The sequence below is a fragment of the Mustela putorius genome, unplaced genomic scaffold (genome assembly GCF_011764305.1).
Source record: "Mustela putorius furo isolate JIRA1106 unplaced genomic scaffold, ASM1176430v1.1 tig00000129_pilon_pilon_pilon, whole genome shotgun sequence".
NCBI classification, from domain to species: Eukaryota; Metazoa; Chordata; class Mammalia; order Carnivora; family Mustelidae; genus Mustela; species Mustela putorius.
In genome coordinates, this window is record NW_025421290.1 from 21,857,597 (window position 1) to 21,884,793 (window position 27,197).

The following is a 27,197-nucleotide window of genomic DNA, read 5'->3' on the forward strand; positions in this document are numbered from 1 at the left end:
GGCTTCCTGAAAAGCAGAAAGCCCGATGTGGGGCTCGATCCCACGATCCTGGGACCATGACCTGAGCTGAAGGCAGACGCTTAACGACTGAGCCAACCCAAGTGCTCCTGAATTTATCTCAATTTAAAAAAGAATTATCCCGGGGCGTCTGGGTGGTTCAGTGGTTAAGCGTCTGCCTTCTGCTCAGGACAGGATCCCAGGGCCCTGGGATGGAGCCCCACACCGGGTTCCCTGTTCAGCGGGGGGTCTGAGTCTCCTCCCTCTGTCACTCCCCCTGCTCTCCCGCTCTGTCAAATAAATAAATAAAATCTTTAAAAAATAAAAAGGAAAAGAATTATCTTTCAGAGATACATATTTACAAAGTATTTACAAAGAAATGAGATCATGTTACAGGGAAATCGATTCAAAATAATTGGAAAGGGAGGTCACAGATGAGGAATAAATGAAGCAAGACTGTCCATGGGTTAATTACTGAAGCTGAGCAATAGGTACATTAGTATTCCTTTTACTAATATTTGTATCTAAAATTTTTTTTAACCACAAAATTTTTTTAAAGAGAAAAGATTTGATTTTACAATAAGAAAGTCCACTTGATTTAAGGATTTGATATCACTTCCTTCTGAATAGCAATATTCGGCAATATTGAAGGATATGAACTGGTACATGCTTCCAGAACTCCCATTCATTCCCCAGATGTTCTGAGTTCTCTTTTATAAAAGGCACATTTGTGCTTGTGCAAAGGAATGGGAATGGGGAAGCTCTGGCCTAAAATCCAAAGACCCTGGATCAGAATGAACACAGAAATAAATTCAACATGGACCTTCCCCTACGCCCCCAACCCCAACCCCTTTTAATAACCAGAGCTCCCATCTTGCAGGAAATGTGACGTTGCTTAATCATCTGGAATAGCAGTTGCAAATGGCAGATTCACAGGTCCTGCCTCAGGCCTTAACAATTCAATCTCTGGATCTGTGCTCCAGGAAGGAGCATTTTAACTAGATTCCCAGGTGATTCTGATGCCCTCTAAAGTCTGAGAATACCTGGGGCCAGGGTGCCTTCCAATGGACAAAGCTGATTCTAGAGCTCCACCTCGTGGCCTAAAAACAAGACAGCAACTTCACCAGAATCTCTGGCTTCCCCACAGAACTCTGAGAGGCAGTCAAAACCCAGGAAGAACCCTTACAATCTCCTTTAGGGATTTATGCCTTAGAGACAAAATTTTGACCCATGCCATTACACTGAAGGAATTAAAAGGTCCAGAAAACATTACAGAAAGCTTACTCTGAAAATGCAGACTATTTGGGTATAAGTATAAAACTGCATTCATTTGGTATTTACTGAACACAATAGTCTAATGATCAGAGATAAATAAAACATGGCCTTAAAAATCCATAGGAAAACGTGACAGAGGTGCCTGGGTGGCTCAATCGGTTAAGCGTCTGCCTTTGGCTCAAGTCATGATCCCAGGAATCCTTGGATTGAGACCCACATCAGGTTCCCTGCTCAGCAGGGAGTCTGCTTCTCCCTCTCCTCCCCACTGTTGTTCTCTCTCGCTATCTCTGTCTGTCTGTCTGTCTCTCAAATGAATAAATAAATAAAGGAAAACATGACAGGTAATAGTACAGCTCAGGACAAGCACTTCATTTCTGAGAAGCAATTCCTGGGTACTGGGAAGGAAATAAAAAATATACTCTAAGTCTAGCTGGAGATAAACACTCCTATCAAAAGATCACTAATGATGGCAAAAGCAGCAATGGAGCCACTAAGCCAAGCAACATGCATGCCACAGAAGCAAGTCCTTTACAGAGGCTCTGAATAGAGATCCCTTACTGCAGAAGAAAAAACTTCATGCACTGGCACATATTCTGTACCCAGACTGTGCTAGGTGTTGGGGACACAGTGAGTAAAAGAAGCTTTTTATTTTCTTTTCAGAGTACCATGTACATATGTATGTATGTATTTATTATTATTATGTTCAGTTAGCCAGCATATAGTACATCATTAGTTTTTGATGTAGCATTCAATGATTCATTAGTTGCATATAACACCCAGTGTTTAAGAATATGTAACAGGGGGCACCTGGGTGGCTCAGTCGGTTAAGTGTCTGCCTTTGGCTCAGGTCATGATCCCAGAGTCCTGGGATTGAGCCCCAAGTTGGGCTCCCTGCTCAGTGTGGAGTCTGCTTCTCTCTCTCTCTCTACCCCCTCCCTTGCTCTCTCTCTCTCATGCTCTCTCTCAAATAAATAAAATCTTTAAAAAAAAAAAAAAAAAAAGGTATGCAACAAAGGAGCAAGGGTGCTTTTCCTGAGGAGTTACCATTTGACTGTGGACCCTGACAACTAACTAAAATTTGGCCAAAGAAAAGCGCAAAAAAATTTGAGACATACTCCTCTATGTGTATTTGTATATGGAAGAGAGTACAAGGAGAGAGAGAAGGGACAATGGCACCAGAGAAGAAGCAGACTGCTTACTGAAGGAGTTTTTATTTTATCCAGTAAAGCAGGTCATACATTCATTCCAAAAAACATTTTCTTAGAGCATCCCACACATAGGTTCTGGGGATATGGCCATGAACAAAGATATCACAAATCCACTAAAACTCCTGGGTAGGGAATGGCAAGAGTGATGTTTAAGGAAGTGTACTGCATGGCAGAAGCAAGAGGGAAGCTAAGAAGCCAGTAGTCAGCCCCTTCTGAATAGAGCTATGGGCCTGAGATGGAGGTAGGGCTTTCAGAACTGAAAACAGTGGCCAGGCACTAACACATAGCAAGGCTGGGTATGGCAGAGGGGCAGAGAGATAGAAAAGGAAAATAGGACTCTGGGCTTTAGGCCAGGATGACTGTGGGAGTGATGGTGACACTGATAAAAAGAAACAAGAAAGGAATACAGTTCTAGAGAGAAAACAAGTGCTTATTATAGGTTTTGGTGGATGGAACACCTGTCTGAGTATTGTATAGGTATGTAAAGATGGGTGAGTGGGGAAAGAAAGAAAAAAAGGAGTGGTTAACCAGAAGGCATGTCCCCCAATTAGAGCTAATCATTCTGACAACTAAATGCCAATGGTCCCCAGCTTTTCTCTTGCAGTTTTCTACAGCACCATCCAAACTGCTGGGTCCTCCTGACTGTCCTCTCTCCCTCTTTTGTTCCTTCAAACCATTTCCTAAAGAGCTGGTGATATTGCTACAACCACTGGCATCACAGGGAAGGCAAGTAACCAGGTGAAGATAATAGTGATCTCAGATTTTTTTAAATGTACTTTAAGATTTTATTTATTTACTTATTTGAGAGAGAGAGAAAAAGAGTGAGAGGTCAGAGGGAAAAGCAGACTCCCCGCTGAGCAGGGAGCCTGATGCGGGACTTGATCCTGGGACTCCAGGATCATGACCTGAGCCGAAGGCAGTCTCCCAACCAACTGAGCCACCCAGGTGCCCCTTTTTCAAAAAGATTTATTTATTTATCTATCTATCTATCTATTTATTTGAGAGAGAGAGAATGAGAATTAAATGTACTTTAAATACATTAAGTAGGGTGTCTAGGTGGCTCAGTTGGTTAAGCATCTGCCATCAGCTCAGGTCATGATTCTAGATTCCTGGGATAGAGTCCCACATCAGTTTCAGTCTCCTTGCTCAGTGGTGAGCAAGGAGCTTCTCCCCCCCAACTACCAGCTTGTGTGTCCTTACTCATGCTGACAAGTAAATTAAAAAAATAATAATTTAAATAAATACATTAAATATACTTAAGTAAAGTATACTAAGTATATAGCTCAGTAATTTTTTTACTGAAGTATATACCCATGAAACTACCACCCAGATATTAAACCCTGGAAGCTTCCCTCATGCCTCCCTAAGTCAGTACCCTTCCCAAACGTCACCACTATTCTGACTTCTACGACCTGCCTGTTTTTGAAGGCCATATACACTTCCGTATCTATCTGGCTGCTTTCATTCAATATTCACCCACATCAAAGTGGGTACCTACAATTCATTCTTATGTCTATGTGGTGTTCCATTGTATGGCTATTCTGCAGTTTACTTATCCATTCTCCTTCAATGGACATTTGTGTTGTTTCCAGCTTTTGGTTGTTATGAATAAAGCATCTGGGAATATTATTATACACAAATTTGGTGGAAGTCCGTACTCACTTCTCTTAGATATACCTAAGGGTGAGATTGCTGGTCATAGAATCACATGTGGAGTTTTAGCAGACATTGACAAAAGAGTTTTCCCAAGTGGTTGTACCAAATTACCCTCACCTAAAATGTATGAGATTTTCAGTTGCTCCACACTCTTATCAACACTTGGTACTATCAGTCTCTTTAATTTGAACCATCCAGGATCTACAGTGATAATTTACTGTGGTTTTAACTTGCACTGCCCTCAGGAGTAGTGAAGCTGAATGCTTTTCAAATGTTTATTGGCTATTTGGTCTACCTTCTTTTGTGATGCACCTATTCAACAGTCCTGCTCATTTTAAAAGTTCCATTTTCTTTTACTGATTTGTAGTTCTATTGCTGATCTGTAGTTCTATTAGAATAGATTCTGTAGATAGGAATTCTTGTTCAATACATGTATGATGAATATTTTTTCCCAGATCATGGCTATGGCTTCTCTTTTGGCTCATCTTTTCACTTGAGTGTCTCTGATGAACCGAAGTTCTTAATTTGAATGAAATCCAATTTAACATTTTTTTTCTTTCATGTAAAGTGCTTTTTGGGTCATGTTTAAGAAATCTCTGTCTACCCTAATGGCCTTGCATTCTGGTCTGGACAGGCTCATTCTTTAAAGTTTCAACAAACACCAGAGCATGAGCACCTTCTCCAGCCTCTGAAGCTGTACCCTGAGCCCCATTATAGCATAAGCAACCCTCAAAATGCAATGCGGAAGAGATGGTCTGGTTTGTTCAGAAGGCAAGGAGTTACATTTAATTTGGTCTCTACAGCAGCAGAATTGAGAAAGTCCCTGCAAAACAGACATCTAACCTAGAGGTCTCCCAAAGCCAGGTGAGGTCCTGAGAGCAATTTCTTTTTTAATAGTAGGAATTTGCACTCGGTGCCCAATTTCATATGTGTCATTTACACACCACGTGAAAACACCATCTTATAAGGTAAGTCTTTATAGGAATTCCTGGCTTGCCCTAGTTTTATTATTGAGTAGGAAAAAATCACTCTCCTTATTATCCTTGTCAAAGCAAGACACTATTACCTATCACAGAACAGTTTCTGACAGCAAGTGACAGAAATTAAAGATACAAGAAGGGAGAGAGGTGGTGTGTGAATAGTCAGCTGAAACAGGGAATGAAAAGGATGAGACAAGCTGAGTAACAGCAGGGGAATCTTTACTTTTTCTGAACTCCCTCAATGTTAGAAGATGGCAGATCTGAAACCTATTCAGAGGCCATTGCATCAGTCCAAGCAAGACATAACTGGGATGTTGGCAGTGACAAAGAATAGGATGGCTGCAAAAAGACATCAGCAGAGGGGCGCCTGGGTGGCTCAGTGGGTTAGGCCTCTGCCTTCCACTCAGGTCATGATCTCAGGGTTCTGGGATCAAGCTCCACATCAGGCTCTCTGCACAGCAGGGAGCCTGCTTCCCACCCCGCCCCCAGCGCCGCCCACCTGCCTTTCTGTCTACTTGTGATCTCTGTCAAGTAAATAAATAAAATCTTTAAAAAATTATAATAATAAGTAAATAAATAAATATAGAGCCATTAATACGCTGAATAACTTTTTCTTCTTGTGGGTCAAAGGTCTCTAGGAGAACCTAGTAAAAACTCTTTCCCAATCCCATGTGTACTCAGTTGAATACACAAGCACACACAATTTTACTTGCAATTTTAAGGGGTTCACAAATTTCCTAAAATATCTCTGTAGACTTTAAGTATCCCTTAGAACAGATCTACCTTGTTCCAGGGTTGTCCTCCCAGGGGATTCAGAATTGCCCCACGATCTAGGTTGAGGTTTCTAGGCAGCTGTGTTCAGGAGACAAATCATCTACTGCCAACTCAGCATTATCAATCCTGCATGGAAATGACAAAGCCCCCTCTTTTCCTTCCCAACACCAATTTATACTGAGAGAATTCAAACAGAAAAGATCTTTAATTTAGTCCCAAAATACCAGCAGATGAAGAACAGGACCCCAAGAATATTTCATGCTCCTTTTCTGCCTCATTCCCATAGAACCCCAAAGAACCTTAGAAGAGTTAAAAGAAACAGGTAAAAACATCCTAGTCCACTGTGCTCCTTCTTTTTATTCCAAGAAAGGAATCAGTTAAGAATATCAATTAGCCTTATTAGATGACTTTTCTCCCATATGGGCTTTGAAAACTACAGGTTACCAAGGAAACCATATAACCTCACCCATAATTAAAGACATAAGCAAAACAGGAAGAGAATATTTCCCCCCATAAGACACTGTAAGTGTTGGCAAGGGTCTGGAAAAATGTGTAGTCATGCATAGTTGGTAGGTTTGTAAATCACTACAGTCTTGTGGTGACAAGACAATGTGACCATTTTTATCAAAAAATAGAAAAGCATACATCATTTGATACAGCAATTTCCTATAGATATTTTTGCAAAGGTAGGCCAAGATAGCTGTGCCAATCAAGCTCAAGGCAACGCACTGTTTATAATGCCCAAACTGGAAACAAGAAGTCCTGGCTGTTAGATACACCATATAAATGGAACATCATGCAGCCATTAAAAGAATGTGCTAGAGGGGGTGCCTGACTGGCTCAGTCAGTGGGGCATAGGACTTTTGATCTCAGGGTTGAGAGTTCGAGCCCCACATTGAGTGAAGAGATTACATAAAAATGAAATCTTAAAGGGCACCTGGGTGGCTCAGGCAGTTAAGCATCTGCTTTCAGCTCAGGTCCTGATCCCAGAGTCCTGGGATGGAGCCCCATTGCATGGAAAATTGTGTGTGCTTGTGTGTTCTCCCTCTCCCTCTGCCTGCTGCTCCCCCTGCTTGTGCTCTCTTTCTGTCTCAAATAAATAAATAAGATCTTTTAAAAAAAAAAAAGGAAATATTAAAAAAAAAAAAAGAACATGCTAGATCTGTAAGCGCTGATAGGAATAAAGTTCCAATACATATTATTAATTGAAAAAAGAAGTTGAACATGGTTCCTTTAGCCTAAAGTTTTTTTTTTTTTAATATTTTATTTATTTATTTGACAGACAGAGATCACAAGTAGGCAGAGAGGCAGGCAGAGAGAGAGAGGAGGAGGAAGGCTCCCCGCTGAGCAGAGAGCCCGACACGGGGCTCGATCCCAGGACCCTGAGACCATGACCTGAGCTGAAGGCAGAGGCTTTAACCCACCGAGCCACCCAGGCGCCCCTAGCCTAAAGTTTTTAAAGGATAGATATACATGCTAGTACATGTATTAAATTATGTTCTGATACATAAGAAACTGTTCATTATAGTTATCTTTGGAGAATATGACTAGAGACCAAGAAGAACCATACTGATGTATAAACATGTAGTAAATATAAGAGAGGTAATCTGGAGATGAGATTTTTTTCTTTTCTTTTCTTTTTTTTTTTTCTTTCGTTATATTTCTCTAGATATAAACCTTATATTTAATACATGTTATTTTAAAAATAAAGCAATAATCTCACTTTTTTTTTTTTTAAAGAAGCCATGTTTAGTGAGGAGGTAAGTAGAAAGGGGGGAGAGCCCAAATACAAAACACAGTAGGAAACTGCTGGGGGTGGGATAATAGAAGGATTAAAACACTCAACCTCTCCTCTACTCTCCAGACACTGCTACAGCATGCACTGCTCAAGCTTTCCACTAGAAATGAATAGCTCAGGGCCCCACTCCAGTAGCCAGCTATTCATTACAATGGTAAGCATGGGAGGTAGCAAGCTGGGAGAAGACTGGCAGAGTTAACCCAGTTCCCGCCCTTTGTAATATGGATAAGGCAGAAGAGCTGTTCTTGAGGTGCTTGGGTGGCTCAGTTGTTGGGTGTATGCCTTCAGCTCAGGTCATGATCCTGGGGTCCTGGGATCAAGCTCTGGATCAGGCTCCCTGCTTCTCCCTCTCCTACTTCCCCTGCTTGTGTTCCCTCTCTGGCTGTGTCTCAAAGATCTCAAGTGGCAGAGAATGTTACAGATGAACACAGGGAAACACAGGCAGGGAATGAGTATCCCCAAGCATACAGTGCAAAGGCATAGTAGGGGTCCGGCCACTATACGCATTTCAGTAGGGGGGAAAGCAAGGGCTGAGTGTGTATCTACCAAAGGGCGGGAGAAACCTCTGCTGCCCTACAGAGCCTCAGGGAGTCCTGCTCAACAAAAGCAGCACCTCTCTGGCCTAACAGATCTGCTGCAATAGTTGTAGATCCCTGTGACGGCCCCATGGAGAGAATTAGCTAGAACTTAAAATCACCAAGGAAGATAAACCTCTGTACTTAATTGCCTTTTTCATCGAGATCCATGAAATAAATCATAATCTCGCTTACTTTCCATGATATTCTTCTGCAATACTGCTTTACAAAGTAGGAAGTTACCTCCATGCAGAATTTCCAGAAGAGCAGACAATGCATGTAAGTCTTTTATTAAGCAAAGCTAGCTTTAAGTACAGGTGCCATAAAAAGTTGTCCATGGGCTTTAAGGAACATGAAAAAGCCTCCTACTCACCTCCACCTACACATTTCCCTTCGTGATGCCTGAAATTTTCCCATTAGTGACTTGTATATCATTGGTTGAAGATTGTCTTAAGTGTACTCTTTTAATAATGCAAACAGAAGGGAAAACACATTAGGTCCCTAACACTATAGTGCAGTGGCTCTTAACCTTTATTGTCTTAGCCACTGGTTTCTTTGAGACACTTAAAACAAAATAAAACAAAAAAACAAACTCCCTTCACAGAAAAATGCACTTAGATGGGTACATAATATAATTTCCACACAATCTGGTGGATTCACAGTTCTCTCAAAGCCATGTAGAAAACCCCTCCTGCCTAGAGCTAAGAATCCCTGGTTCAGTGGCTAGGAGTTTAACAAACTCTCCTCCTCCGTCTCCTCCATCCCCCCTGCAAGAGTTCCCAGGCATCTGGGGAACTCTGGGCTTAAAGACAGAAGGCAGTACTGAAGGGAGGTTCTCATCTATTTGCCTAGAACTGACTTGTCTAGAGTCAGATTACAATTTATGAGTCCCTCAGCAAGGAGTGTGGATTTCTCAGACTGCCTGTCTCTTGGGGACAGGGCTCCCCTGGCTTCACAGGCACCAGTATATGTCAGGAGATGGCCAACTGAGATCAATGGTCAAACAGGTTTTCACGACCCTGCTGATCACATCACCTGAAAGTTGAGGCAGGGGCAAGTTTTAACACCATATGAATAAATGGGGCTCACCTCTGAGGTTTTCGAATATCCCAGAGTCCCACTCCTTCCTTTGAATTGGCTGTGGCCAATAACCTGGGCTCCACAGGGTTAAACATGACACTGTGAAAAGCGGATGGATAGTTTGCCAGGCAGAAGGGCTCTGTGAATAGAGAAATGACAATCAGCCCCAGAGCTCATTCAGTGCCTCTGGGCCAGAGGCAGTCAAAGCAGGAATGTGACCCTGTAGAAACCATCCTAGTAGCTGGAGCCCCAAAGCAGTACATCACCCCAGCAGTCACCCCTGCTCATTCTCTGCACACACTTACATCTGAAAACAGCAACTCTATCACATATAAACAAACTGGAAGCTATAATACTCAGAAACACTGAGTATTCTACCTCTTCAGATCCTGTGACAAACGGAAACGGTCACAGGAACTGGGAAGGTAAGCTGTTTTACAGTAAGACTGAATTCCACATGAGCTGAAAAAACTCACAACCGATTACTGATAGGATTATTGTACCTTAATCCAAATTTATTAGTTTTAGAAATTAAAAGTTTTTAAAACTACACAAAGATTTAATGAAGACAAAGAAAAACAATGAGAAAATTGAAGGTGAGGAAAAACAATAGCACAGTGTTCTCTCTAAATTGCTCCCTAAACAATCTAAGAGCCTCAGACTAGAATTCTATGATTTCATCCCCAGTATTGGAATATTTAAAAAAAAAAAAAGAAGAAGAAGAAGAAGAAAAGAAAGGGAAAAAAGGAACCTAACACCTGAACTCTTACATCCAGCCAGCTCCTAATCAACTTCACTCAGAAACCCTGCAGGCCACTGCCTGTATTAGTGGGCTCCAGGCAAGGAAGGAATCACTCTGCTACCCAGGACATACTTTTGTGTGGCAAGTGTTTAGAAGCAACAGACAGAAAGCACTGCCCAGTCTAGGATCTCCACATGGGACACAGCAGAGACTCTGGGCAGTCCAGAGAGAGGACATGGTGACTCAACCCCAGCTGCTCCTTGCAGCTACCTTATCTGCCTGACCCCAGAAACAAGCTTTTCCTATAGCCCGAGTCTCTGTGATGAGGCACAGCTCTGCATGTTAAACGCTTTGACTACAGAATAATAAGATCCAGATCCTGTGAGACAAGACAGGCAGGAGAGTAATTCTGTGTACACAGGTATGATCAAGACAAAGCTGCACTGAAGGTGGGGGCAGGGGGAACACCGAGGGTGATGCTGGAGGAAAGTCTTTGAACAAAAACAGAGTTAGAGAGTGAACACTTTACTCAGGAAACAAGCTGAAAAGATGTGTTTCCTGAAAAACTTCAGAGAAATTCAACAAAACAATCCTTCATTTTATACTTCAGAAGCCCAAAGGGCACTCCTAGAGGAGGAACTCACCTGGACAATCCCCCTTAAACGGGGTGCATCTGCCATCGTTTTCAGTTTCTATACACAAACACCAGAACACCCCCGTTCTCTGTGAATAACCAAGAACTGTGTGTGTCAGCACCATACGGAGCTGGCCCCTGGTAGCTGCCCTCTACAGTGAAGCCCTGCATCTTCTATTCCTTGAGGCCACTGAAACCAACATACGGTGGCGTTTCCGACAGGCCCAAGGGTTTATGGAGGCTCACAAGCGACTGAGAAGGCCTAAGAAAGGTGCCTCACTTCTGGCTTGCGCACATGATGGGACGTCTACAAACACACATCTATGCCCCACCATGAGAGCTGCCTCTCCCTTTCCAACTCTCCCACGCAGGTTACTCAGGTCATAAACTGCTTCTGCAATGAACCTGACATCAAACTCTTCAACACAGTCCAACAGCCCTTTGACCCTACCTCCATGGGGAGACTCCCGGATGTCCCAGATGAGAACCCGGCCATCATCTGAGGAGCTGGCAAAAATGTTGTCATTCACCGGACTCACTGACAAGCCATATACTGCATCTTCGTGAGCAAACACATCCAAGGTCTCGCTGCTGAGAGACAGAGAGCAGAAAGAGGCACACAGGCACACACATGCACACAAAGACTGCAGAGTCCCAGCCCTCAAGTTCCTCACGTAGGGCTCTCCCTCATTTCCAGTAAAAAGTCAATCGAGCGAAACCCAAAGGATATTGTATTTCTTTAAAAAGTAGGTACCCAACTTTCAGGTAAAAAATAAAAATTCATTAGAAAAGCTTTTTATAGATTTCATGGTTTGTTTTTTTGCACTAAATGAGCATAGTTGAAAAAGTGATTCAATAGATGAGTTTAGTGTTTTCACTTCCTGCGGAATGTATCTGCTTCTGTACAGAGCTGGGGGGTGGTGCTTGATTTTCAAAAACAAGCGAACTTCAAAGCAGTCAGATCTGGTATCAGCAGGGGAAGAAGAGGATTGATGTGGCTGTCTGGTATGTGAGCAAGAGCATGGCCCTGGGACCAGGCAGCCCAAGTTCAAATCCCAGTACCACCTGACCCTAAGTTACCTAATTTTCTACACCTCAGTTTCCTCAACCACAATGACACTAGAATCATACAGCTTTATAGAATCACTGTGAGGATGAAACTGATGAACACATGTAAAGCACTTAGAATAGTACCCCACATAAAGATTAGTTATTATTATGCTGTTGTTTTCTTCTCTTCCAACCTCTTCCTTTAAATTTTCACCTAAATAGTCTAAGTTCATTCCAACTTTACAAATTCTTTCCTTAATCAAAATTTTATTTCAAAATTATTACAGAAATCTGTTTCAGAAAAGGACTGCTGGCTTCATGTTATTTCCTTCAAAAAACAACTACTTCTGTCTAAAGAGATATTTGCCTTTCTTCATGTGAAAACTGGAGTCAGTCATCTTCACATACCAACAATCTATTTACCTTTCGACATCATGGAGGATAACTTGCTCATCATTTCCTGTAAGGGAGAAAAGTAGACATTTGATAATTCCTGCAAAGTGCTACCTGTCCATATCACAATATGAAATTTTCAAGTTTTCAGAAAGCATATGAACAAAGTCAATGTTAATATAAATTAGGAGTATTAATTAGAAAAAAAGTTTTATAAAAATAATGTCAGAAAGATATAAAAGAATTTTCAAAAGCCTAGTAGCAATTAGGTGCTTTCCAAAATGAATTACTAAATGGATTATAATATATACATATATATATATATATATATGGAATTAAAAAAACAAAAAACTGTGGCCATTAAGAAACATAAAGGAGTAAATGATCATGGGCAAATTAATTCATCCAAGCTAGCTTTTTTTTTTTTAAGCAAAACAACTGTGAGACTTAGAATACAGATAACTTATGCCTCAGTTTGTTTATCTATAAAATAAGGATAATTGTACCTACTTCATAGGGTCATTGCAAAGGTAAGAGTACATTTGCAAAACCATTCAGAATAGGGCCGAGCACTTAGTAAGTGCCTAATAAGTATCTCCTGATATTCATATCCTTATCATCTCACAACATTAAAATCTGATGATTGTGTGATTATAAGTGATGGGAAAATTTTTATCCACAACTTCTTTCTATTGCATTTTTCTTTATTCCATCAAGGAATCTAAAAATACTACATTCACAATATGTGTAGTCCTGCCTTCAAAGTGCTTATATAACCAAACATAAAAACCTGAATATGAAAAGAAAAGTAAAAAAATTCCCACTCTACACTGAAAGCACAACCAACAGTCACTTCAACAGAAAGTAACAGAAGCAGTAGAGATGTGGCCCGGGACATCCTAGATCTCTGGCTATAAACTCTATTGTGGGTGCGTACCAAGTAATCAAACCCAGACTAATGCCTCCTAGGTAACAGGCACAGCTGAGGTGCTGGGGATACAAGAAGAGGAAGAGGAAGATTCTGCCTGGCCCTCAAAGAACTTCCAGTCCATCTATGCAGCAACTAATAATGACAAAATGAGTTATGTTGTAGTGATATGCTCTATAATGGGGACACAGAAAAAGGAAATAATATTTCCTTCAGGAGTGGGTTTGAAAGTACATGGCAGAAAAGGAGAACGTTTTTATGGGGAAGAAGATATCTGAACAGAAACTCCAGTAACTCAAAACTCTTACCAGTGGAAGACTTAGGGGAATTAGTGGGGACTGGACAATTAATCATGATCCATGAAGGAAGAGCAAGAGCAAATGATACAAGGGCACCTAAGATGGCTAGTGGTTTAGTGGGCTAGAGTACAAGATACTGGGGAGGGAAATGAGACTCAAGAAGTAGAAGTTTACACGTTTACACTTCATCCTGAGGACACTGTAGGGTCAGAGGCTGACACGGTTAAACTTTATTTTTAAAAGAAAACTTGTAATAAATAAGGAGAGTTACAGACAGGTTGCAGAAATCACAAAGGCCACTGCAACAGTCCGGATCAAAGATAAGGACCCGAACCAGGGCAGTAGGTACAAAAAGAGAACAGAAAGTAAAGGATGAATATGAGAAGCTTGCAAGTCTAGTTGGTGAGTGACAAGATACGTAAATGAAAGAAAGGAAGGTTTGAGGATGACTTCAAGATTTCTGTTAAGCTGATCTATGTGGAAGTGTCATTTTTTAGTTAAAAGTGCTTCAATATTAGCAATTTCTGAAAGTTAAATTTAATAGCTTAAATCATTTATGTGAATGCTGACAGTAACTGAGAAAAGGAATCCAGGGAACATGAGGAAATATTTGTACAGGAGGAAGACTAATACTCTTGGCTTTATGATCTGCCGCACTTAAATTGCTTTTAGAACACATAGCTAGATATTCATGGCAAAATCTGCAGTGCAAAAGAGAGGTGAGAACTAGAAATGTTGTGGTCAGAAAGGAGTGTGGTTGGTAAGGACCACCGAGAGGCTGGCTTGAGCCCAAGCCATTCTAATTGTACCCTAACACAACGTTTTTCGAACAGGAGCCATCCATGGATCACGACATCAATTTGAGTCACAAACTTTAAGTTCTTTAAGAATAAAGTAGCATTTAAAAAAAATCAAAATGTACCACACAGAGTAAGGTTAAGTACTATTTTAAATATGTGTGTATGTTTCTACATGCCAGACTACAATGTAGGAAGTTTTCTACCAAAAACAAACAAATGACAGTGAAGAATCAAAAGAACAGAAGGAAGGAAGGAAGGAAGGAGGAAGGGAGGGAGGGAAGAACTGCGCTCCTATACCCGTCTAAACTGCTGTAATGCAGAAAAGACAGCTATGGGAAACCAGTAATTCTACAGCTCAGTGAAATAAAGAAAAACAAGGAGTTATTTTAGCACTCCTTTATCTAAAATCTCAGCCACGGTGAATTGCCCAAAGTAGAAATCTCCCTTCTCCTCACCTCCAGAGAATACTTTGGTGTTCCCACTGTTGAAAGCCAGGCAAAAAATGTTGGAATGGTGCTCTCCTTTCAGCTGTATGGGCTTGACTCTGGAGTGGATAGCTTGTTCCATGTGCCATAGCAGAACCCGGCGGTCATCTCCTCCTTGAGAGGGGAGTTAAGAATCTAGGGTTAAAATGACTGACACTTAAGGCTGACACTCAGTTTTGCCAGCCCTGAATCCCATCCTTTCCAAAACTGCAACTCCCCAATTCTGTAAGATTCTCATGGGGCACATAAACCCAGGACTCTACCCCCTTAACCATCAGTAGACACATAATCTCTAAGCCACTCACTTTTCCCCAGAAAAACGTGGACATATAGAAATGGAAAGGGATAAACACTGATATTGAAACCCTCAGAGCCACCCTATTCCTGACTTTCCAGAGACTCAGTTTAAATATTTCTTCACTTGGGGCACCTGGATGGCTCAGCTGGTTAAGCATCTGCCTTTGGCTCAGGTCATGATCCCAGGGTCCTGGGATAGAGCCCTGCATCGGGCTCCCTGATCAATAGAAAGCCTGCTTCTCCCTCTCCCTCGGCTGCTCCCCATGCTCGTACTCTTTCTCTCTAATAAATAAATAACATCTTTAAAGATTTTTTAAATAAATATTTCTTTACTTGCTACCTAAAAATCCTTCTATAAAGCCCCCCATTTAAAAAAAATATATATTTTATTTATTTATTTGACAGAGAGATAGAGAGCACAAATAGGCAGAGTGGCAGGCAGAAGGAGAGGGAGAAGCAGGCTCTCTGCTGAGCAGGGAGCCTGACCTGGGACTCTATCCCAGGACCTGACATCATGACCTGAGCCCAAGGCAGCTGCTTAACTGACTGAGCCACCCAGGCACCACCATCCCCCCCCACCCACCATTTTTTGTCTAACAGAAGCTGAGCTGGTTTCTAATGCTTGCAACCAAAGAACTCCACAGTAATACTTCTAGCATACTAGTTTTCTCTCCTTAATGTGACCTCATTGACTATGGAACAGCATGCAAGTGACAACTAAGGAACTGCCTGCCCCAGGCACCATCTAGACAGAGCCTAGCTCTCATAAAGCCCAGGCCAGCTCTTCCCTCTGCATAACTCACAATCATCTGAATTAAATGAGCAGTATTATACTGCATGAGCCAGCTTCTAACAAACGAGAAGATGTATATTCTATGTATTTTTTATATTTGCAGATGCATTAAAAATGTCTGAAAGATGAGTAACTTTCAAGTGTTAACAATGATTAACAGTGGTAACTATTTTCAGGGAACAGGATTGAAAGACGGGGAAAAAACAGATTGGAGGGTTTTTACTTTTATTTGATATATTTGGCACTAACTTTCTACAACAAGCCTATACTATTCTCCCAATAAAAATTTAAGTTACAAAAGGGGCAAACACGAGCAGCAAACCACAGCTCTCTGTACCTCTTCTTTCCCTCCTCCATTCCATCCAACAGCCACAAATTATACACATCCATATAAGGGCATACCGTGCAGCCATGAAATCAGTAAATCTGTAAGAACTAACTTGGAAATGTGTCCATCTTTATTAAGGGGAAATGTAAGGTATAAAACAATATGTGTATCAAACTTCATTTTGTGTAAAACAAAATTTTAAAAAGCTCCATGACTGAAGGAACTTTGTCAATTTTGTACACTGCGGAGTCCCCAAAACCTAACTGAGTGCCCTCAAAGAGCAGACTTTGAACTAACATGTTCATATTTGCATATATATGCTTATATTCTCCTACTTATCTGGCTATTATAAAAACTTTTTATAGTGGGGACGCCTGGGTGGCTCAGTGGGTTAAGCTGCTGCCTTTGGCCCAGGTCATGATCCCAGGGTCCTGGGATGGAGTCCCACATCGGACTCCTTGCTCGGCAGGGAGCCTGCCTCTCTGTCTGCCTCTGCCTGCCTCTCTGCCTGCTTGTGTACTTTCTTTCTCTCTTTCTTACAAATAAATAAATAAAATCTTTAAAAAAAATTGTTTATAGTGGACACCACCTCCAGGCTAGAGTTGGGAAACTTTTTCACTGTGGAAAATTTACATATAATGTGAAATTTACCATACTAACCATTTTTAACTATACAATTCAGTATATCTGCACTATTGTGCAACCACCACCACTATCCATCCCCAGAATCTTCACATCATCCCAAAATGAAACTCTGTACCCAGTAAACAATAACTTCTCCCATCCCCAGTAACCACCACTCTACTTTCTGCCTCTATGAATTTAACTGTTCTAGGTAACTCATATAAGTGGAATCATACGATAGTTGTCTTTTTTATTCATTTTGCATAATATCTTCAAAGATCATCCATATTGAAGCATGTATCAGAATTCCACTCTTTTTTTGAGGCTAAATAATATTCTGTTATACACACTTACACACACCATATTTTGTTTATCCATTTATCAACTGATAGACATCTGGGTTGTTTCCACCTTTCGGCTATTCTGAATAATGTTGCTAACAACACGGATATACCAGTATCTGTTCAAGTCCCTGCTTTTAATTCTTTTGGGATTCTTTTTTTTTTTAATTTTTAATTTTTTATTTTTTATAAACATATATTTTTATCCCCAGGGGTACAGGTCTGTGAATCACCAGATTTACACACTTCACAGCACTCACCAAAGCACATACCCTCCCCAATGTCCATAATCCCACCCCCTTCTCCCAACCTCCCTCCCCCCAGCAACCCTCAGTTTGTTTTGTGAGATTAAGAGTCACTTATGATTTGTCTCCCTCCCAATTCCATCTTGTAATTCTTTTGGGATTCTTTTAATTCTTTTGGGAAACTTTTGTACTTTAATTTTTACTTTATACCTTCTTGCAGTACTTGACTTTTTGTCATAAACATATTTCCTTTTATAATAATAAAAAAAAAATCAAAGACGGTACAGTAGCTAAGTCAAAGTTATTCTCCCTCCCCTAGAAAGAAGTTGCTTTTGCTCCTTCGGTTCCTTCTTTCTTTGTCAAAATCAAGTTCTATGTCCCCCTCCCCCTTCATTGTCTATCAAACTGAACCCTTTAGTGTGGCTCAGTTCCTGTATTTATGATTTGCCTGTTTCAACTATGAGTTCTCTGGCCTGGGATGTTTATCTAAAAATTCTGTATCTTGAGGCACCTGGTTGGTTTAGTCAGTGGAGAACATGATTCTTGATTTCAGGGTTATGAGTTCAAGCCCCATGTTGTGTGCAGAGATTACTTTAAAAAAAAAAAAAAAACCTTAAGAAAAATTCTGTATCTCTTCTACGTTAAAGTCATAAAAATAAAAGTGTGTGTTTTTGTTTTATTTTAATGAATAATGACACAAAGGAATTTTTAACCTATTAATAGATTCTTAACAGGCAGTGGGCACTTTAGTTCTCTATAGTTCTACTCTTACTGTTTTTCCCCAACACTGAGGCATGGCTTTTGCTACTGTGTATCCTATATTGCAGAAGTATTTCTCTGTACCCACGCCTCTACCAAAAGTGTAAAATTAAAAGATAAAAAGGTCCACATGTTTCTTCTACTTACTCATGTTTCTAATCTAATCTCTCTGAGCCTGAGTTTCATCAAATATAAAATGTGGATCATAACAGCTCTACCCTTAAGGGTTTTATAGATTATACAGCCAAGTATACAAGAAGGTTAAGTAACTTGCCATGGTCACACACATTAAGTAATGTGGTTGAGCTAAGATTCAAAAGCAAACAGTTAAGACTCTACAGTCACCATTCTTTTTTAAGATTTTATTCATTTATTTGACAGAGAGAACACAAGTAGGCAGAGAGGCACACAGAGAGAGGAGGAGGAGCAGACTCTCTGCTGAGCAGGGAGTCCAATGTGATGTTGGGATCAATCCCAGGACCCTGGGATCATGACCTGAGCCAAAGGCAGACGCTTAACTGACGGAGACACCCAGGCACCCCTATAGCCTCCATTCTTAACCACTATTCTGGGTTGCCTACCTTACAGAACCAAAAATAAACCGTAAATGAGAAAGCGGTTCATCTAATGGACAACTGAAGGGATCCCCCATCTTGGTAACATAACTCAAAAATGTGTAGGTTAGAATAGAACAAGGGAACATAGGAATAAAAATAGAAGCTGACTAAACTGGAGTAAACTAAGGGGCCAGGAACAAGGGAGGGAACAAGGGACTCAGGACAGCCTGAGTTGAAAGATTTTAACAATACACAAAACTGACAATGGCTTAGGAGCCAAAATATTCAAAGAATTACTACGAATCAATTCTTAAAACCATTAGGAAAAGAGGCAAATATGACAATTCACAGAAGAGAAAATCCATATAGCCAAAAAATGTAACAGAGCATCTCAACCTCTAAAGTGATCAGGGGAGGGGCACCTGGGTTGCTCAGTGGGTTAAAGCCTCTGCCTTCGGCTCAGGTCATTATCCCAGGGTCCTGTGGATAGAGCCCCCCAACGAGCTCTCTGCTCAGCAGGGAGCCTGCTTCCCCCTCTCTCTCTGCCTGCCTCTCTGCCTATTTGTGATCTCTGTCAAATAAATAAATAAAATCTTTTAAAAAATAATCAGGGGAATGCATATTATAATTTACATACATTCTTACAAAAGTGGCACAAGAAAATGCACAAGAATGTTCACTGCATCCCTGTTTATAGTAGCAAAAAAGCAAACAAACCCATGGACAACCTAAATATTCACTAATATATAAATTAGTAAGTTCCACTAGAACACAACCAAATAGAACACCATACAGCAGTTAAAATGAACTAGGAATATGTGTAACAACACAAGTAAATCTTGAAAACCTAATGGTAAGTAATGAAGTTTCAGAAGGATATGTAAAAGATAACATTAAGTTTACATTTTTAAATATATAAATACCATAAATTGTAGATAAACACATCTAGTAAAAGGGGACTTCGACTGTATCTATAAAGTTCTGTTTAAAAAAAAAAGGCTACAAGCAAATTTAATAAACTGTCAACATTTTGTCAAACCCAATTACTTTCTTTGCTTTTTTAATTAATTTTTTAAAATTTCAGTATATTTAACATACATATTATATTAGTTGCAGGTGTACAATATAGCAATTCAACAATTCTATACATTACTCAGTGCTCATCTCTCTATTTTTGTTTTATGTTATTAAGGAAGCATTGTTATGTCTCTTATTTTTTAATATAGTTTTTAATTTTTTTATTAACATATAATGGACTATTTGCTCCAGGGGTACAGGTCTGTGAATTGTCAGGCTTACACACTTCACAGCACTCACCATAGCACATACCCTCCCCAATGTCCATAACCCCACCACCCTCCTTACCACCCTCCCCACGGCAACCCTCAGTTTGTTTTGTGAGATTAAGAGTCTCTTATGGTTTGTCTCCCTCCAGATCCCATCTTAGTTTCGTTTATTCCTTTCCTACCTCCCAAACCCACCATGTTGCCTTTCAATTTCCTCATATCAGAGAGATCATATAATTGTTTTTCTCTGACTTACTTCACTAACCATAATACCCTCCAAGAGTTCCAGCCACGTCTTCGTCGTCGCAAATGACAAGATTTCATTTCCTTTTGATGGTTGCATAGTATTCCATTGTATATCTATACTACATCTTCTTTATCCATTCATCTGTTGTGTTATATCTCTTATTTTAAGTACGCTCCACACCCAAGTTGGGACTTGAATTCATGACCCTAAAATCAAGAGTCACATGCTCTAGCAGCTACACCAGCCAGGCGCCCTAGTACTGTCATGTTTCTTAAGTATAATAATGGCATTATGGTGCTGTTAAAAAGAGATAAAAAAGTGCTCATCAATTAGGGATGCATAGTGAAAAAGGTGAACTGATATGTCTGGAATTTCCTTTAAAATATTCGAGAAATAAAAAGGTAGGGGGGAATAGGTGATCAATAAAATGTTGGTAATTATTACAGATGGGTATACTACAATGTTGTGAATGCTTGAACATTTCTATAAAATAAAACATTTTGGATTTTTAAAATGTTCACAATAGAGGGGCAGCTGGCTGGCTCAGTCAGAAGAGCATTTAACTCTTGATCTTGGGGTTGTGAGTCTGAGCCCCACAATGGATGGAGAGCTGACTTAAATAAAAATTTTAGAAAATGTTCATGATAGAAAAAGAAAAATGAAAACAAGACTCCCCAGGAAGGGCTGGTTTACTCATGGCAAAGAAATATAGAACTGATGGAACTTCTACTTATTCAATCAGACCAATGCCAGGTAGCACAACCTCTCCTGAATTGGAGCAGCTTAAAAAAAAGAAGTTTAATAAAAAGGAAAATAATATCTACACCTATGCACTTAAAGACATAACTATTCTCTGGCATTATCGTTAGTGTTCATACTAGACATTCATATGATGATTTAATTTTGCCAAATAATGCTTAGCAATTTAAAATACGTGGTTATTTGTAGAACGCCTCGAGCAAAATGATGTGTCCTTAGTATCTAACACGATGATGACAGCCCAAGTCCATAGGAGATTGGAATCACTGAGTCAGAAATCATGGCTATGGCAGGGCCTGTTTCTTACACTTTGCCCTCGAGCTTAGTGTCAGAAGATATAAGGCGCACCCCCCCACACACACACACATTTCCTTAGGCAAGGTATTAAGAATTCTGTGCAAAGACAACACTTTTCAACCATGTGTTGTCAAAAACCACAGTGGGTGCAAACTAGGTTATCACCTGAAATTGCGGAGCTGCTTTAGAGCCAGTAGAGGGAGCATAACAGCTGTGGCCAAATCTCTGACCCCACAAAGCAAAGGAGGGCTAGTGGAACAAGGATAAATCAGTTCAGAACCTGAAAAAAACTGGCTAGTTCTCCTCTCTCTGTAAATCATCTAGAAAAATTCAAAGGAGCGGAGATGTATTGTGTGCTTCCACGCAGAGAGACTGTTGGACCTGCATATAATCAAGTGGAGAGAAGGATCCATAAAGCCAGCTCTGAGCGCTGGCCAGTTCGGTCCTTCTGCAAGGTTGGTTATCCCCAGTCTCTCTAGGGCTCCTGGGCAGCACAGAGACCTCATAGGAAGGCAAGGCCTTTCTGCTTGGCACCAGGACCAAGCAAGCGACAAGCAGAGGACAGGGCTTCTAAGCCTGGTTTACTCATGAATGACTGTTTAGCTTTAATTCATCTGAGAACTCCAAAGGAACATAAGCTACTCTGTTGCTGGTCATTTGGGGTTGATTTAATTCCGCACTAAACTCACCAATTCATCCCAAAATGTACTATAATCACACTGCGGCAACAGTTTTGAAGTTACAAAGAAGCTTTATATTTAAAAGAGTACTCTTGGGATGCCTGGGTGCCTCAGTGGGTTAAACCTCTGTCTTCAGCTCAGGTCATGATCTCAGGGTCCTGGGATCGAACCCACATCAGGCTTTCTGCTCGGTGGGGAGCCTGCTTACCCCCAATCTCTCTCTGCCTGCCTGTCTGCCTACTTGTGATCTGTTAAATAAACAAACAAAATCTTTAAAAAAAAAAAAAAAAAAAAGAGTACTCTTTCAGGATGCCTGGGTGGCTTAGTCAGTTTAAGCATCTTTATCTCAGCTCAGGTCTTGATCTCAGGGTCATGAGTTCGAGCCCTGAATTGGGCTAATTTTTAAAAATTTTTTAAATTTTTTAATTTAAAAATAAATACTCTTTTCAAAGGGTTCTTCTAATAGAAGCAAAAACTATACAAGCCCTCATAGCATACTGTAACAAAAGTAATTATTTAAATTTTAAATAATTATAATTATTAATTAAATTAAATATAAATTAAATTATAATTAAATAATTATTCTTATTTTATAGCCCAGAAAAGCTGAGGCCCAGAAGGAAAAGAATTTGTTTTGGGCTTCCTCAGAAATTCAGGCAAGGAGAGGACAGGACTAAGAGAGCATTCTAAAACTTGATCCTTCAAATACTCCTGCAGCACATTGTCTGAAGAGCAAGAAACTAAACCATTTAAAAGTCCATCATTAGAAGTCAGGTTAAAATTACTGTTCAGTGAAATAAACCAAACACGAAAGGACAAATACTGTCCAATTCCACTTATATGAGGCATCTAGAGTAGTCAAATTCATAGTGACATAAAGTAGAAGGTAGCTGCAGAGGGGGCGGGGATGTTGTTTAACGGAAACAGAGTTTCAGCTTTGCAAGATGAAAAACTCCTGGAAATGAATGGTGATGATGGTTGTATAACAATAACAATGCAAATGTACTTTATACAACTGAAAGGAATAGTTAAGTCAGTAAAAATGGTAAATTTTGTGTTATTATATTTTACCACAACAAAAATACAAGAAGGTTTATTGTTCATGTATGTACCATATATTATGATGGGGGTAGGCATGAGGCATTTGTCTGTACTGACATGGAATAATCACTACGACCAAGAAGTGACTGTACTAACTATTAAAAACAATATTTTCTTTTTAAAAATGGCAGAATGGGATTAGATCCAGGATTTGCAGTCCTAGTAAATAAAGGTGGTACTATAGAAGGGTACATGAAGTACAAGTTCTGGAAGAAAAGTGCCTAGATGCACCATCCATGTGTCCTTGGGTGAGTTACTCTACTTCTCTAACCTCAGTTTTATGATTCTAAAATGAAGAAAATACCAAATATCTCACAGGGTCATTGTCAGTATAGATATAAATATGTAAAAACACTTAGTGTGTCATATATTAGGTATACATAACCCTCAGAATGTTCTAGTTCCTTGTACACATCATTCATGAATTTGCCCTAATGTTTCTAACTCTTATTTTAGGTAGCACAAGAGTATGAATAGCATGATACATTTTTTAAAAGATTTTATTTGTAAGTAATCTCCACACCCAGTGTGGGGCTTGAACTCACAAGCCTGAGATCAAGAGTCACATGCTCTACTGATTCAATCAGCACCCTGATACATTTTAATAAAACATATACGTATGTACACACACACAAATCTGTAAATGGAAGAGCAGAATCAAAATGTTTAACAGAGGTTATCTCTTGGAAAGAGCAATTTTAGTTAATAACCCTTTATATTGTAGGGACATCTGGGTGGATCAGTCAGTTAAGTATCTAACTTTGGCTTGGGTCCTGATCCCAGGGTCCTGGGTTGGAGCCTCTGCTCAGTGGAGAGCCTGCTTCTCCCTCCCCGCTCTGCCACACCCCCGCTCCTGCTCTCTCTCACATAAATAAAATCTTTTTTAAAAAATCCCTTTTAGGGACGCCTGGGTGGCTCAGTGGGTTAAAGCCTCTGCCTTCAGCTCAGGTCATGGTCTCAGGGTCCTGGGATAGAGCCCTGCATCAGGCTCTCTGCTCAGCAGGGAGCCTGCTTCCTCCTCTCTCTCTCTGCCTGCCTCTCTGCCTACTTGTGATCTCTGTCAAGAAGATAAATAAAATCTTTTTTTTAATCGCTTTTATATTGCTGTAGTTGGGTTTTTTTTTTTAACTTACAGAAACAAAAGGAAAATTATTCAGCACGCCTTAAATCTTTTTAGCCTATTTACTCCTTCTTTGCAGTGTATATATCACCACTTTGTGAAGCCAAACATTTTGTGTGGCCCGTATCTCTGCTGAGTTTTAAGAGCAGGCATGGAAATACAGAGGCTCAGCCTGTGGGCCACATAGCCAGCCACTTCAGTGAATGGGAAATGAAGTCTGTTTTGCTCTTTTCCCAAAGATGAAAATATTTAGCATTATTCTCAGCACAGAAATTCATTCACATACATCTCTGCTTGTGAAATAAGGATTATATAAACCCTTTTTACAGATGAGGATCAGAGAGACATAATGACTTGCTAATGCAAGGAGCTAGGCCTGGAGCCTAAAATCAACTTGTATTCCTCTTACCCCGAAGTGGGGAGGCCAAAATACTACTATGAATTTTAAGTGAGTCTGCCCTACCACATTACACAGGAAAGAAAAGCATTTTCCATTTTGTCTTCATTAATTTTCTCCTAGATATGCCTGGCATTTTGCTGGGTTTTTAAATCATTTTCAAGTGTAGAGTTTTGTGGCATTAAATACATTCACATTTTCACATTGTTATGCAAGTATCACCACCACCCATCTCCAAAACTTTTACATCCTCCCAATCTGAAATTCTGTACAAAATAATAAATCTCCATTCCTGCCTCTCCCCTGCCCTTGGCAACCATGATTCTAACTCTAGAGACCCTATTTCTGTCTTCAGGAGTTCAACTACTCTAAGTACCTCATATATATGGACTCATACAATATTTGTCCTTTTATGATTAGCTTATTTCATCATAATATCTTCATGGTTCAATACATATTTTGTGGCATGTGTCAGAATTTCCTTTTTAAGGCTGAATAATATTCTGTTTTATGTATATACCATATTTTGTTTGTCCATTCATGCTCCCAATCTTTGGCTATAGTGAATAATGCTATTATGAACATGAGTGTACAAATTATCTGCTCAACTCCCTGCTTTCAATTCTTTGGCGTTTATACCGAAAAATGAAATTCCTGGATAATACAGTAATTCTGTTTACTTTTCTGAGGAACTGAAAACTATTTCTGAGTATTGTTTTCCACAGTGGCTGTGCCATCCTACATTCCCACCAACCAACACTGCACTAGACTTCCAATTTCTCCACATCCTCACCAACACCTATTATTTTGTTTTGTTTTGGTCTTTTTTTTTTTTTTTAATGTCCAGCGTTTATAATTCGAGGGCCAGCGCTCTTTCCCCACCTCAAGTTTATAAATTTTTGATTGGCTTGTGAGGCCAACAGGGATACTTCTTGTCTAATTTGGTTTCTGGGAAGGCTTCATTCAGGTCCTCAATGGTCATCTGATCAAATGAAACTAGGTTCTTTAGCTTCTCCAGCTGTGTCTTGTATTCCACAATCCTGGCCTTTGAGACAAAAACTTGGCACAACTTTTCACATCTTCTTTTTCTTCAGCATCCACCTGAACAATGTATTTATCCTCTGGCACAGGAATCTTCAGGGCATCGAACTTCTTCTCAAAGTCATCTACCAAGCCAGCCTTCGTCACATTGGCCTTAGAGTAAGCCCAGTGGATAGTAGGGGGTTTCTCAGGGACAGTGGCCAACTTGGAGGTAAGTGTCTCATTCCAAGATTTTAGGGAGTTAGCAATGGCCTTCTGGTTTTGGGGTATGATCTCCCCAAAAGCTACCCAGTCAATAGTTATTAGAGCAAGTTTTTGCCCAGCCATCTTGAGATCCCTCACTGACCCTGGCTGCCTAGAGTCCATGGTCTTGTGTTGTTTTTAAGTAACAGTTATCCTAATGGGTTTGAAATGTTTGCTGACCTTTTTGACCTTCAAATAATACACCAAAATGACTCTCAAGTCCTTACTAAATATCTTGAAGCACATCATGCAGTCTGTTATTTTTCTTCATTGTTTTATTTTACATTTACCTACTCTAAAAGTCAGTAGTAATCAGGGGCACCTAGATGGCTCAGTTGGTTAAGCTCCAACTCTTGGTTTCAGCTCAGGTTATGCTCAGGAGTCATGAGACTGAGCCCTGGTTTGGCTCTGCTGGGTGTAGAGCCTACTTAAGATTCTCTCTCTCTGTCTCCACCCTCACAAGCTCTCGCTCTCCAAAAAAAAAAAAAAAAAAAAGAAAGGGAGTAGTCACTCTTCCGCTCTCTCACTCCATCTGGACAAAAAAAGTTGCCTGCAGTTTACCCTCATTGGTTTGGTGCTTCACTACTGGAAGGAAATGATGTCATACATAAATTTGAGATATTTATATGCATACTCTCCTCAAATCACTTACGAAAACATTAAGAGCACTAATCTCCATTTACCCAAGCCTGCCACTTCTGTAATTAGACCTATTTTAGAGGCAGATGTAGCATGAGGCAGCACAGCATTCAAAACCACAGGCTTGGCATACAAGTGCAAAGGTTCAACTCTCGATGTCACTATCACTTACTAGCAGAGTGCCTTCAGGCAGGTAACTTAATCTCTCTCACTTGTATCCTCTCCTCTGCAAAACTAAGAAAATAACCCCACCTGTTTTATAGTGTTATGTTAGAATTAATGAGATAGATCTGTGTGGAGGGCTTGGCCCATTGCCTGATACACAGTGTGAGCTACAGAAATGTTAGCCAAATGTATGCCGTTTGAACTCCAACAATAGCTAACAGAGCTAAATTTACTCTGGGCCAGGGGCTATCCTAAGGGTTTTACATTTAGTGGCTCTTCTAATCCTTTTAACTATCTTATCAAAGAGGTATTGTTGTTATCCTTATTATCCAGATAAAACTACAGAAAAACTAACTATCCTGAAGGTACACAGCAATCAAGAGTGGGATCATGGATCTGAATCCCAGCCAGGTACTCTGGCTCCAGAGACTGTACTCCTTACCAGGATACAATTCAGCCTCTCAAATACAACAGGGGCCAGGACAAAGCAAATGAGGGAAACCTGTCAGAGTGACGGGCTGACTGGAGAACATATAACCCTTTTAAAGAACAAGCTGCTACTGAGCTCCAGCCAGTTATAGCCATAGAGGAATGCAGCCTCAAG

General features: G+C 40.2%; 1 protein-coding gene and 1 pseudogene across 3 annotated transcripts in view; both read right to left on the reverse strand.

Moving 5' to 3' along the window:
- The window catches only part of DCAF5 (DDB1 and CUL4 associated factor 5), a 101,835-nt gene that overhangs the window by 59,989 nt on the left and 14,649 nt on the right, over window positions 1-27,197 (reverse strand). For 2 of the 3 annotated variants that reach the window (XM_045070932.1, XM_045070920.1), the window contains exons 2-5: window positions 14,645-14,788; window positions 12,193-12,229; window positions 11,171-11,310; window positions 9,353-9,482 (exon numbers count right to left, since the gene is read on the reverse strand). In XM_045070932.1, the coding sequence (XP_044926867.1) occupies window positions 9,353-9,482; window positions 11,171-11,310; window positions 12,193-12,229; window positions 14,645-14,756 (419 nt within the window). In that variant the 5' untranslated portion in view covers window positions 14,757-14,788. The remainder of the gene's footprint in view (window positions 1-9,352; window positions 9,483-11,170; window positions 11,311-12,192; window positions 12,230-14,644; window positions 14,789-27,197) is intronic. The other variant, XM_045070929.1, reaches the window with a different exon arrangement.
- On the reverse strand, window positions 24,083-26,157 carry LOC101676136 (annotated as a pseudogene).